General features: G+C 49.3%; 1 protein-coding gene and 1 long non-coding RNA gene across 4 annotated transcripts in view; one reads left to right on the top strand and one right to left on the bottom strand.

The window, feature by feature from the left end:
* Window positions 1-2,384: 2,384 nt before the first annotated feature.
* CFAP144 (cilia and flagella associated protein 144) lies at window positions 2,385-10,838 on the bottom strand. Of its 3 annotated transcripts, none has more exons than XM_006739932.3 (4): window positions 10,417-10,818; window positions 7,483-7,542; window positions 5,429-5,532; window positions 2,385-2,577 (listed from the first exon to the last, which is right to left on the bottom strand). In XM_006739932.3, exons 1-4 carry the CDS (start codon window positions 10,547-10,549, stop codon window positions 2,467-2,469), a joined length of 408 nt encoding a protein of 135 aa, XP_006739995.2. In that variant the 5' UTR covers window positions 10,550-10,818; the 3' UTR covers window positions 2,385-2,466. The 3 variants fall into 3 exon arrangements, with proteins under 3 accessions (XP_006739995.2, XP_030891064.1, XP_030891063.2); XM_031035203.2 differs by lacking the exon at window positions 2,385-2,577 and adding an exon at window positions 2,587-2,695 and having other exon boundaries at window positions 10,417-10,833; XM_031035204.2 differs by lacking the exon at window positions 5,429-5,532 and having other exon boundaries at window positions 10,394-10,838.
* The window catches only part of LOC145721090 (uncharacterized), a 17,104-nt gene continuing 16,258 nt past the window's right edge, over window positions 10,649-11,494 (top strand). Inside the window, exon 1 of the long non-coding RNA XR_014144560.1 lies at window positions 10,649-10,908. This is a non-coding gene — a long non-coding RNA (uncharacterized LOC145721090). The remainder of the gene's footprint in view (window positions 10,909-11,494) is intronic.

The following is an 11,494-nucleotide window of genomic DNA, read 5'->3' as shown; positions in this document are numbered from 1 at the left end:
CAGCCACAAAGGGAGTGAGAGCGAGCTTATCAACGTGATGAGGAACATGACAAAAAGGCTGAAGATGTCCCTGAGGAGGTGACACCGGTAGGAAAGTTCACATTAAAGGGGCCTGCGGGGGTATTTTGTGACGTTGAAAGTACAGGTGATAAAATGGTGGAAGCGAATCCAAACTTAGGAGGAAGACGGTTTGCCAACACGCAGAGAGGAAGCTTGCTCCACGTCCTGCACAAGGAAAAAGGCAAGCACGGTTTTTTTATAAGCAAAACACTTGATTCTCAATGTGTTTAATGTTTTAAATTCTAGTCTACCAAATGCTAGTTTTATTATTTTTTTCATTTGATGCATTTAACAATAGGAGCTTTTAGTACTTTGATGAACTTTAAAAAATCTCTTCATCATCTTGGATACTGTATTTCGAGGACAGCATAGAAGGCAGACAGTTGATATGCAGAGATGTGAGTCTAATTCTGATTCTAGTATAAATTATAAAATAGATCAGGTCCCAGGTTCTTTTTCATCACAGAGTTGTTGGCTCTGAAAGTCGTCCCTGCTAGGTCTGTTCCTTTAAATACAGCACATTCACTTCTTCAACGTAAGAGAGAGAGTAAGCTGTTACTCTGTACAAAGGCAGTCCTCATTTTGCTCAGTAGCGCAGGACCAGAAAAATGAGCTGCTTGCTGAAATCATGCAAGGGGATCTTAATAAATTTTGACAAAATGTTTTAAAGGTATGGGGCTAGAGAGGGTGCTCAGAGTTTCCATGCCTTTTTTGGGTATGATACCTTCCCAGCACCTTGATGTGTTCACTAGCCTAGAAGCTCTCCAAACCCTGAGTTTAGGGGGTTTTATTTATTTATTTATTTTTAAAGATTTTATTTATTTATTTGACAGAGAGAGAACGAGAGAGGGAACACAAGCAGGAGGAGCGGGAGAGGGAGAAGCAGGTTTCCCGCAGAGTAGGAAGCCCGATGAGGGGCTCGATCCCAGGACCCCGAGATCATGACCTGGGCCGAAGGCAGGCGCTTAACAACTGAGCCACCCAGGCACCCCGTTTAGGGGTTCTTAATGGAGGCTTCACTATGTAGGCATGATTGATTAAGTCACTGACCACTGTTGATGGTCCATCTTCTGTCCCTCTTCCCTCCCCAGAGGTGGGGGGTGGGGCTAAACTTCCAAGTTTCTCATCAAGATTTGGTCTTTCCGGTGAGCAGCCCCCATTCTGAAGCTATCTAGAGGCTGCTAAGAGTTGCCTCATTAGAATAAAAGGTGCCCCTATCACCTCTAAGGAAATGACATGGGATTTAGGAGCTTTGTGTCAGGAACGGGGGACAAAGGCATAGATCTATGATAGCACAGGTCACCTCCTGGTGTTTGACCACAGATCCCTTATAGCAAAAGGGCACATTTCTAGATGCCCAAGTAGTCATTAATGATTAATAATTCATCATATTGAATGAAAATGTCTCCCGGGGCAAGGTCACTCAGATTTGCAGACTTCCATTCGATCTTGTCAGGTTCCAAAAGCAGGAGTGATCACAGCACTCTATGGCTTCACCCTCTCAGGCATAACTCACAACAGCCCAATGCAAGAGCTACACGGAGCAAGGTGTGGGTGGGCGCAGGGCTCCCGGGTGCTCTGGGGCGCTCCCCCCTCCCAGCACCTCTATGCGCTCACCGGCCCTGAGTTCCGTGCCTCTTTCTCTACGGGACCTCCCAATGGTACTACACGGGGCTGGGGGAGGTGGGGGCCTTTTCTTTAGAGCCATTTCATTTTTCCAGAGAGGAACCTGCCAGCTTCGGTCCCAGGGTAGAAACGCAATGTACGGGTGGGCTAGGGGTTCAGCCTTCCTTTGACAGATTTTCATTGCTTGTAGCCTCACACCTCACTCCTACCCTGTGTTTTATGCACTGGCCCTGAGCCCTGGGCTTTCCCCGTTTCTCTAAGAGTAGACCTCCAGTGTGGAAGATGCTCCATGCCTGGCTGGTGTGTGGGGAGAGGATCTCCCTCCCAATGTCCATTTTCGGTTCCCTGCTTCACAGCCCCCTCTCTCCAAGTCTTGAACCTCTCTCCAGGGCTCTGTGTTCCGAGGTGTCCCATTCAGTGTGTCCTATCTGTGGTTTCCTCACCTTCCTCCATCAACTTTCCATCTTTGAAATATGTCTTCAGTCTTCTTGGATGCTGATGTTCCTCTCCCATTCTCTCTGTTGTGCGCTCATAGGTTTTTGTCTCTTTATTGTCCTTTATTGGGGTCTGGGGAGGCAGAGGGAATATTGTATGCATCTTAACCTGAAATTCTGCCACTAGTTTATAAGATCAAGGATTTGAAGCAGTGGATGTGGGCAGAAAGGAGAAATGTGAGACTCAGCTAGGAAGAGTCAGACTGAGGCTTGAAAGTAATTTTTATTCATCCGAGCAGCACACACGTTGGGTATTAAAGACAGGGCCGCCATCAGCGCTAGAAGACTACTTGTGGCGATCATCTTCTCCCAAGCTCCACATTTTAGCCTTGTACAGCGTGATATCATTGTAGACCCTGAAGTGGTTCAGCCTGCGGTCATCACGTTCCGGGTTGACCTAGAGAGGAGAACGCAGGCATCAGAAGGAAGCCTCAGCGGAGGTGGGACGACCTGGGTTCGACATCGGATGGACCTGGGCTCGAATGTGTGGCCTCCAGTGTGTCTCCTTGCACAACCTTGTTTGGGAAATGGAAATGACAGCATTTACATCAAAATAGTTGTAACCTAGGCAGAGTTGCTGCACTTCGCTTTCCCGCACCTGCCTTGGAGGCCACACCTCTGGACTCTTGGTCCGCATGGAATGGAAGCTCCAGGACGGCGGCGGTTCTATGTTTCAGTCGCTGCTTATCTCTAACACCTAGAACAGTATCCAGCACACCCTAGGGGTTCAGGACACATTTGTGGAATGAAAGAATGGATGCTGTTGATGTGGTTACACAGAGAACTAAGGGCAAGCACTCTGACATAAACTGTATAGAAGCTCTAAGATGAACTTATGCAATTAAAGGATACATCTTCATCAGATGTTACTAGGAGAGCAGAAGTTGAGAGGTATTTGAGTGCGGCTTCCCCCGTGTCCCAATATTGGGATTGGGGTTGTCTGCTTGTCCAGGGTGAGGTTCTGCTAGGGGGCAGGGAGCCCTGAGTTAAATTCGGGCTGATCAAGCCTCTTTTGCCCCCAATCATATCACTCTGAACCTCCGGCTTAATTAACTGTTATGGTTGCATAACACCTGGATCTAACTTTGGGGGGTATACTTTCTTACTCTGCCACCAGCGCCATCTGACAGCACTGTCCCTACATTTGTGACGATGGACAGGCTTGGCGTATTCGTAGACGCTTTGCAACTCCACAGCGATGGCTGTCCCTCATCTGCAAGGCCTGGGAGGGTTGGAGCAGGGCAGGGTGGCCAGGGCACCCTCACAGGCCCTTCCCGTTATGGCCATCTGAGCCTGCCATGAGATATGCTGGTCACAGATGCACTGCCACATGCACACTCTGTACCCACGGGAGCCAGGCCTTTCCTCTTTAAGAAAATGAAGAATAGTGAGTTAAATTATTTGCACTTTGTAATATTTTTTGAAGTTGCTTAATTATCTAATTCGGATAATTTATCTTTCCCTTCACAACCCTCCAGCCCCACCCTTATTCACTGTAAGTCAGTCCCCCACCCATCCTCCTCCTCTGTCCCTTGGAGCATTGCTCTTTTTAGACTCAGTCACCCTGTGAGGGTGGGGTGCGCCCGCTGGACCCACTTCCTGTGTCCCAGTCTCCCAGTCTCCGCTCTCCAGGGTGAGGCCTCACATCTGAAGAGGAGCTGTTGTAAAGGAGCAGCTTTTTTCTGAGCCTCCCTCCCTCCCTCCCTCCCTCCCTCCTTATGACGAGCTATTTACTCCAATCTCCCTGCAATAGCCCCGCGGCAGAGCCCCATGCCCCAGCCTAGAGAAGGCCAGGCCCCGCAGTAGAAAGGTAAGAACTACAGGATGTGGGCAGTTCTTGGGAAGGGTGCACGCTCAGTAGAGAAGGACAACTGGGATCAAGACAAGGGGCCAAGAGAAGCAGGTGCTTGCTCCCTGGTTGGGCTACGAGCTCTCTTTCCTATTCCTCCTCACTTATATCACAGTAGTCCGCATTTATTGAGCACCTACTATGTGCTGGGCACTGCCCTAAGCAGTTTAAACACATTGTCTCAGTTAATCCCCACAACACACCTTCAAGTGTCAGCATTATTGTTCCCATTTTAAGGTGGGTAAATGGTTGTTGAGAGGTTCAGGTCCCACAGCCAGAAGGTGGTGGAGCCGGGATTTGAACTCGGCTGACTGGCTCCAGAGCCACCACGTTACATTGATCCACGGAACTGAGCTGAATGGTGCGGGAGCCGAGGCATGCGGTGCTCCAGGAGCACACTGGGAAGGTGCCCAGCTCTGCCTGGTGGGGAGTGCGGGGCGCACGTCCCTTTCTGGGGCTTTATAAAGAGGTGACTCCTGAGCAGTCCTGAAGGACGAGGAGGACCCCCCCCCCCAAGGAGTATAGGCTAGGGTCAGGAGGCAGGCTGCAGGAGCAGTCTACGTAAGGACACAGGGCATGCAAGACCTTGGTGCCTTTGAGGGAATGCAGGAAGTTCTGATATAGCTGAGGAAGAGCGTCTCCAGCTTCACATCAGGTGCCAAATACACAGATGGACTAAAAGCCAAGTGTTAAGAAGATCCGACAACTTGGAGAAAAATCTAAAAGGAAAGCTAGTCGCTTGGCAACTCTGGATATCGAAGGTTTTCCTAAGCAAGGCACAAACCCCAGAAACCGTGATGTAATAGGCTGGCACATCTGACTCAAAAACTAAAACAGTCTATGTGATAAAAGACGTGGGCAAGTTAAAAGACAAATGTGGCAGGAAGTCCTTCAAATTGTCTTTCTACCAGAAGCCTATCTCATTGGGGGGTGATAACGTGCTGATGATCACATTTCCCAGGCTCCTCGCAGCTACTGGTACGTTTCCAGTCCAACGAGGGACGTGTTGTTACCAGCGTTCCCATTTTACAGATAAGGGGATGGAACTCTGTGAGGCTACGTGACGTGCCCAAGACCACCCTCCTAGTAACTGGCAGAGCAAACTCAGGCAGGCAGTCACCAGCGGGCTTTGTTTGGTCCACACCTACACAGCGTCTGCTATGTGTTAGGCACTCTTCGAAGCACCTTACGAACACCACCTCATTCTGTAATACCTGGACTATCTCCATGTTACACTGAGGAAACAGAGTCACAGAAGAGCTCAGTGACTTACCCAGGGTCACACAGCTTATAAGTGGCAGCCAGCGCTCAGACCCAGGCAGTCGGGCCTCATACACTGTTCTCTTAACCACACACTCTGTTTCCTCTGTGCTTCCTAAGTAAAAGGAGCCACACTTACCAAGGGCTCTGAGTCCCATCCAATTTCCTGGCTTTCAGTCTGTGTCTCTGTGTATTTCTTCCTTGGCCCATGAGCAGCATGGTGGATAAGATTTAGAAACCTGGCTGGGAGATGACGCATGAGTTATGAAAGAGGCAGGCTTGGACCAACAGCTCCTGTGCCCCTTACTCAGGCCACAGCCTGCCTCAGAGACACAGCCCTGGGCCTCGGGGGCCTGCCAAGGCCTTGCAACCCTCATCTTTCAACAAATACTGGTTGAGCACAAACTGTGCCAGGCGTTCTTCTGGACCCCAGAGGTAGAACAGCGTGTGACGGACATGGTCCCTGCTCTCCTGGAGCTTGTGGTCTAGGTGGGGTGACGGCGGGCACCATACCCAAGGGGACAAACAAATCCGACAGCGATGCCAGTTGTGAAGAAGGAGGACGCAAAGGGGCACAAAGAGGCAGGGGTGGCTACTTGAGACCAGGATCTGGATGCCAAGCAGGAGCCAGGCCTGAGACCGAGGCAGAGGAAAAGCACAGTACAGGCAGCAAGAACAAAGGCCCTGAGGCACGAGCAAGCTGGGCCAACGTGGCTGCGGCGGAGTGAGGAGGAGGGCTGTCAGAAGGCCAGATCCTCCGTACTGCTACAGGTATGGCTGCCAACCCCACGCCTCTCTGTAACTGCATAGTCTGAGGACTTCCAAAGTTTCATTTTAAATTTCCACCCTATCATGTCTCAATGTGAGAGAGGCAGTTTGAGAACGGGAAGAACCTGGGCTTCCTAGTCAGACATTCCTGGCCCTTCTGCTACTAGCCTGAAGGGTAGTTTAACTTCTCTGGGCCTCACTCTGCTCATCTGGAAAATGGGGAGATATCCAGAGTTGCCAAGTGACAATATCCACCTCAGCAAGATGACTGAGAATGAAGGACCTGGCCCCAGGCTGAGCTTATCCATAATATAAGCAGTTAGCAATACACTCCTGGCTCGCTTTCAGGTCCCTCGCTGCCTGTTACTCTCCTCATCACTGCAAGGCCCCAGCTCCTCTCCTTTCCTCCAGCTGGGCTGGTCGCCTCACCACAGATAACATCCTTACTTCCTCTGACGATGCTCTATAAGTCTATCCACTTGTCTGTCTCCGCTACGCTCTGAGATCCTCCCGCCTCCTGCCCACCCCACCTTCCTACCCTGTCGTCCTATATAAACCTTACATCTTTCCTCCATCAAATTCTACTCTAAGGGGGGGAGGGAGGCGAGCTTTCCAGGAAGGGTAGGGCTTCCATCAAATACCTCTCTTCCATCGGTCCTGAGCGTGGCCCACCCACTTGGATACCAGAGCCATCCCCACTACCCGCCTTCCTGGGCCATACTGCTGTCTCTCATTTCTGTGCCTTTCCACATAACTCAGAATGTCCTTCTGGTCTTCTATACTTGACCTACTCCACCTCAGCCTGTTATCACCTCCGCCAAGAAGACTTCCCAGAACTCCACGGCCTCTCTAGGGCACCTGTTTTCTCTGTTGTTGCCATCCCAATTTTACCCTCTATTTACTCGTCTGTCTCCTTCACTGCTGTATGAGGTCTGCACCTCCCCCACCCCCCCGCCCCATCAGAGTGACTGTCTCATGTAATAATGAAAGTAATAGCATTTCACCATGTACGATACTGTTCTATACTCTGAGTACCTGCTTTATTTTGTTTAATCCTCACAACAACGTGAGAGATAGGTTCAGGGAGGTTAAAACTTGCCTGAAGTCACACGGTTAATGAGTGGTAGAACCAGGATTTGAACTCCATTAAAATGACTTCAGAGCCTCTGCTTGTAACAGCAAAATGTTTGATGAATGAATATATGAATGCACTGTTAAGGCCATTAGGAGTACCTTTCTTGGCTTGACAGTCAATGAATTGGCCGTATGGTTGGATATGTCAGTCTCCTGTGAGCTTCACGAGTGTGAGTCCAGTTTTCAGATGATCAAAGTGTTGCCCCAAGGTAACACTACTCTGACAGCTCTCTCCAGCCCCCTGCTTATCAGTGCTCTCTCTCAGTGGTGTTCACAAAGCCTGGGACTTACCATCTGCAGGTTCCTCCAGGTTATCGTGCCAAGACATGGGCTTTCTGGTGACTGTGTGAACTAGAGAAAAACAGCATCATAGGTTCACGTTAAAACATTAACGCCCCACCCTCTTGAAGACTTACCCTAGCCAGACACCTGCTGAGCATTTTCTGAGTGTCTGCCACATGTCAGGTATTGTGCTGGGCACTTGGGAATAAGGCTCTCAAGGACCTCACAATCCAGAGTGGCACTGTCCAGGACAGTGGCCACCAGCCACATGTGGCTACTTGAATTTGAATAGTTAAAATTAAATACACTTAGAAATCCATTCCATAGGCACACTAGCCACATTTCAAGTGCTCAGTGGCCACATGGGGCTAATGGCCCCCATTTTGGACAGCACAGATACAAAACATTTCATTGTTGCAGAATGTTCTCTCAAACAGCTGGTCTACAAGGATGCAGACAGACCAGGCAGCCAAACAAGGTTAGACACATGGTGATATATCCCCTGAAGGCTATGTGATAACAGAGGGGCAGAATCCACAGACATCCATTCAACTCATAATTACTGATGCCCAGGAGACAGGGCTGTAAACAGAGGAGGTTCCTGTACTCCCTGAGCTTCTATTTGTGGTGACAGACAATAAACGAATAAATACTTGGGCAAAAGTAAGTGAGCTGTAGAACAATAAAGCATGTTACATCGGTAGAGAGTTGATGGTGGGGTGGGAGTGGGGGTGACAGGTCCCTATAAGGGCATTAGAGCAGAGTTCCAAATAAAGTGAGGGAATGTGCTGTGTGAGCAGAGCTCCAAATAAAGTAAGGGAATCCAAGAATGAGCTTGGTGGGTTTGAGAAACATCGAGAAGGCCAGAGTAATTCCGTGAAGTGAGCTAGGTGGAGGCTAGTAGGAAATGAGCAGAGGCCAGAAGGAACCAGTGGTCTCCAAAGTGATTTTTTACCTCAGACTCCTACCAGTAAAAAACTTCTGAGCACACACCTAGTACATGTGTATTTATATGTTCTCTATGTACTATGAGTAGTATAATTTCTTTCTTTATACCTAAAAGTAAACATAAATACAAATTCTAGCAGAAATACGAGTTCTAATTCTACTACTTCCTCACTTTACCCCAATGGATCACACTAATCATGTGCCCAAGGGACATGAGCTGGGAGACCTAGAAAGCCTGAACGTTGCCTGAAGGGATTATTTAAATTGTGGTAATGGACCAAGTTTAAACAGAATTGACCTTTAATTTGTTTTCCTGAAATTGGTTGGGAGCTCCAGAGGAAAACCAGGTTAGTTATGAGCAAAATGAAGACATTACATTTTCTGTGCTCTCACCGCCCCCCACCCCACACACACACAAGCACACACACATACACACAGGGTAACTCTGTGAGATGGGTATGCTACTTAGCTTGACTGTTGTAAGCATTTCACTGTATATGTATATCAAAACATCATGTTGTACATCTTAAATATATACAATTTTTATCTAGAAAGGGACATTACATTTTCTCTACAGAGCTGAGCTGCAGTGGACTATAGTTAATTAGGCCCAGAAGTTGGGAGAGAAGTTCTGGAAGAAGAAACAATGATTATGAAGGTAACAAGATGGGGAAAGGTGCGATATATTTAGGAAATCCATTTATTTAGACATGGTGGGAGAGAAGGGAGCTTGTGGCTGGTGCAGAGTAGGCACTAAAATATTTATTAAAGGAGCAGTGTGTGGCTGGAGAGGGGAGTCCCGATGAGGCCAGGTGGGCGGCAGAGCCCGATCCACGGGGGTCTTATGCACTGAGCAGGTTAAACCTCAGTTCAGAAGCTATGGGCCACTGAGGGTTACAGAGGGACTGGGGAGATCGAACTCACTTTTAGCATAGCTCCAGCCAGCAGTGGTGTAGGGGAGAGTGGGCTTGGAGGAAGAGGGTAGTTAGGAGCCCATCAGATCAGTGCAAACTGAAGTGAGGAGGACCCTGCTGAGGCTTGGCAGGGATGCTGGAGAGAGAGGTGGACTCAGGCCCTATTTGGGGTGGGGGGGGAAGTAAGTGAGGAGAGGTGGAGATGCTTCCACATGCACCATAGCCTCTCACTGAGGCCACATCACTGGAAGGGTCAGGTGAGAGAAATGTTAAGGAATAACCAGGACTGTGACCACTTCGACATGTGCAGTGAGGCAGAGACTGAGGATGACTTCTAGGCTTCTAACTTGGGAGAGAAAAAAATTGCAGTACCTTCTGCTCAAACAAGATACTCTGGAATAGCAGCGGGTGGGGGAGAGGTGCAAGATGCCCCCAGTTTTCCAACTGGTGAATTTAAGGTATCCATGTGTTGTCTAGGGGAAGAGAGCTGGGCGGTGGTTGGGGTATGGGTCTGGGGCCGGTGATTTGAGACCCGGTGGCCTTCAGGGGCAGCTCATGCTGCAGGACCAGATGCAACTGCCCAAGGAATGTGCCAGGTGAGGAGTGGGGGCAGGGCCGTTTTATCAGGGGGGCACTATGAACCCTGAGTCCACCACCCCTGAACTTCCCAAACATCTAAGACAATATGAGAAGCCTGGAAAAACAAACAACTAGCTTATTAACAAACACAACTAGCTTATTAACAACAAACCAAAACACAAACAACAAAACGAAACACAAAACCCTACAAAATATAATTATTTCGAAAGCAGAATTTTAAAAAGCCTTTCAAACTTTTGACAAAAATACTATTTAATCGCGATATGTGTGCATTTTAATATATTAAAGTATTTGATGGGATGGGGAGCGAGACCTTCCGCACCGCCCGCCGAGTCAGAGTCCCAAAATCTAGGGAGGGGGGCGAGGTCAGAGAAGGCTCCTACTGTGCTCCGCCCCGCATCCCCGCCCCGCACCCCCACGGCCCCCCCCTCCCGGGGGGCGCCCACCCTGTCCCCTACCTCCGCCCCGGGGCGCCCCTCACCCTTGCGGAGGGGATTCACGTGATACTGTGTGTAGAGTTTCTGGGTTCGAAGCTCTTTGACGTATAATTCCCGCAGGATCTGGTTCTGATGGACCTCATCTGGGATCACCTTCTCCTTTTGGCGTCCGGCCATGGCTTTGGCGGTGCCCGGTGCGGTCCTGCTCCTTCTCACTGCCCTCCGGACGCTGGCCCGGTTGGGGGGAGGGCGGACAGGGCGGAGCGCCGTCTCCAGGCAACGGCGTCCCACGCTGTCTCCCGGCAACAGCGTCCCGGATTACAGCCTCCCTTCGACTCCCTCCGGGCCGCCCATCCCACCCCCACTTCCAGAACCTTAGTTCTTACCCCGCTTCCTTCCGAAGCCCGAAGCTCAAAGCCGGAAGCCCGAAGCCCGAAGCCCGACGACTCACCTTCCCCAGCCTCAAGATCCTCCTTACTAGGATGGCCCCTGCATACGGCCAGGAGAGGGCACACGTCCAGCAGCAGACCCAGGAGGTAATGGACTGGATTGGACCTCACCTTGGACAGTCATTTCCTAAGAAAGATTTGGGAAGGAGTCAGAAACCTCTCCCATTTTATTTTATTTTATTTTTTATCTCTCCCTCTGATTTCATCTTTTTTTTAATTATTATTTTTTTTTAATTTTATTTTATTATGTTATGTTAATCACCATACATTACATCATTAGTTTTTGATGTAGTGTTCCATGATTCATTGTTTGTGTATAGCACCCAGTGCTCCATGCAGAACGTGCCCTCTTTAATACCCATCACCAGGCTAACCTATCCCCCCATCCCTCTCCCCTCTAGAACCCTCAGTTTGTTTCTCAGAGTCCATAGTCTCTCATGGTTCGTCTCCCCCTCCACTTTCCACCCCTCCTTCATTTTTTCCCTTCTTACTTTTTTTTTTTTTTTAACATATAATGTATTATTTGTTTCAGAGGTACAGGTCTGTGATTCATCGGTCTTACACAATTCACAGCATTCACCATAGCACATACCCTCCCCAATGTCTATCACCCAGCCACCCCATCCCTCCCACCCGCTCCCACTCCAGCAACCCTCAGTTTCTTTCCTGAGAT

The sequence above is a fragment of the Leptonychotes weddellii genome, chromosome 4 (genome assembly GCF_054177405.1).
Source record: "Leptonychotes weddellii isolate Sample4059 chromosome 4, ASM5417740v2, whole genome shotgun sequence".
Lineage (NCBI taxonomy): Eukaryota > Metazoa > Chordata > Mammalia > Carnivora > Phocidae > Leptonychotes > Leptonychotes weddellii.
The sequence above is the reverse complement of the archived record's forward strand: the minus strand, read 5'-3'. Positions and strand labels throughout refer to the sequence as shown.

Excerpts from the sequence above, each read along its gene's own strand:
- CFAP144 (XM_006739932.3), bottom strand. The coding sequence starts at position 10,549 with ATGGCCGGACGCCAAAAGGAGAAGGTGATCCCAGATGAGGTCCATCAG. Across the intron at positions 5,533-7,482 it reads CCTGGAGGAACCTGCAGATG|CCAGGTTTCTAAATCTTATC; the intron begins GTAAGTCCCAGG and ends GTCATCTCCCAG. Across the intron at positions 2,578-5,428 it reads GATGGGACTCAGAGCCCTTG|GTCAACCCGGAACGTGATGA; the intron begins GTAAGTGTGGCT and ends TCTCCTCTCTAG.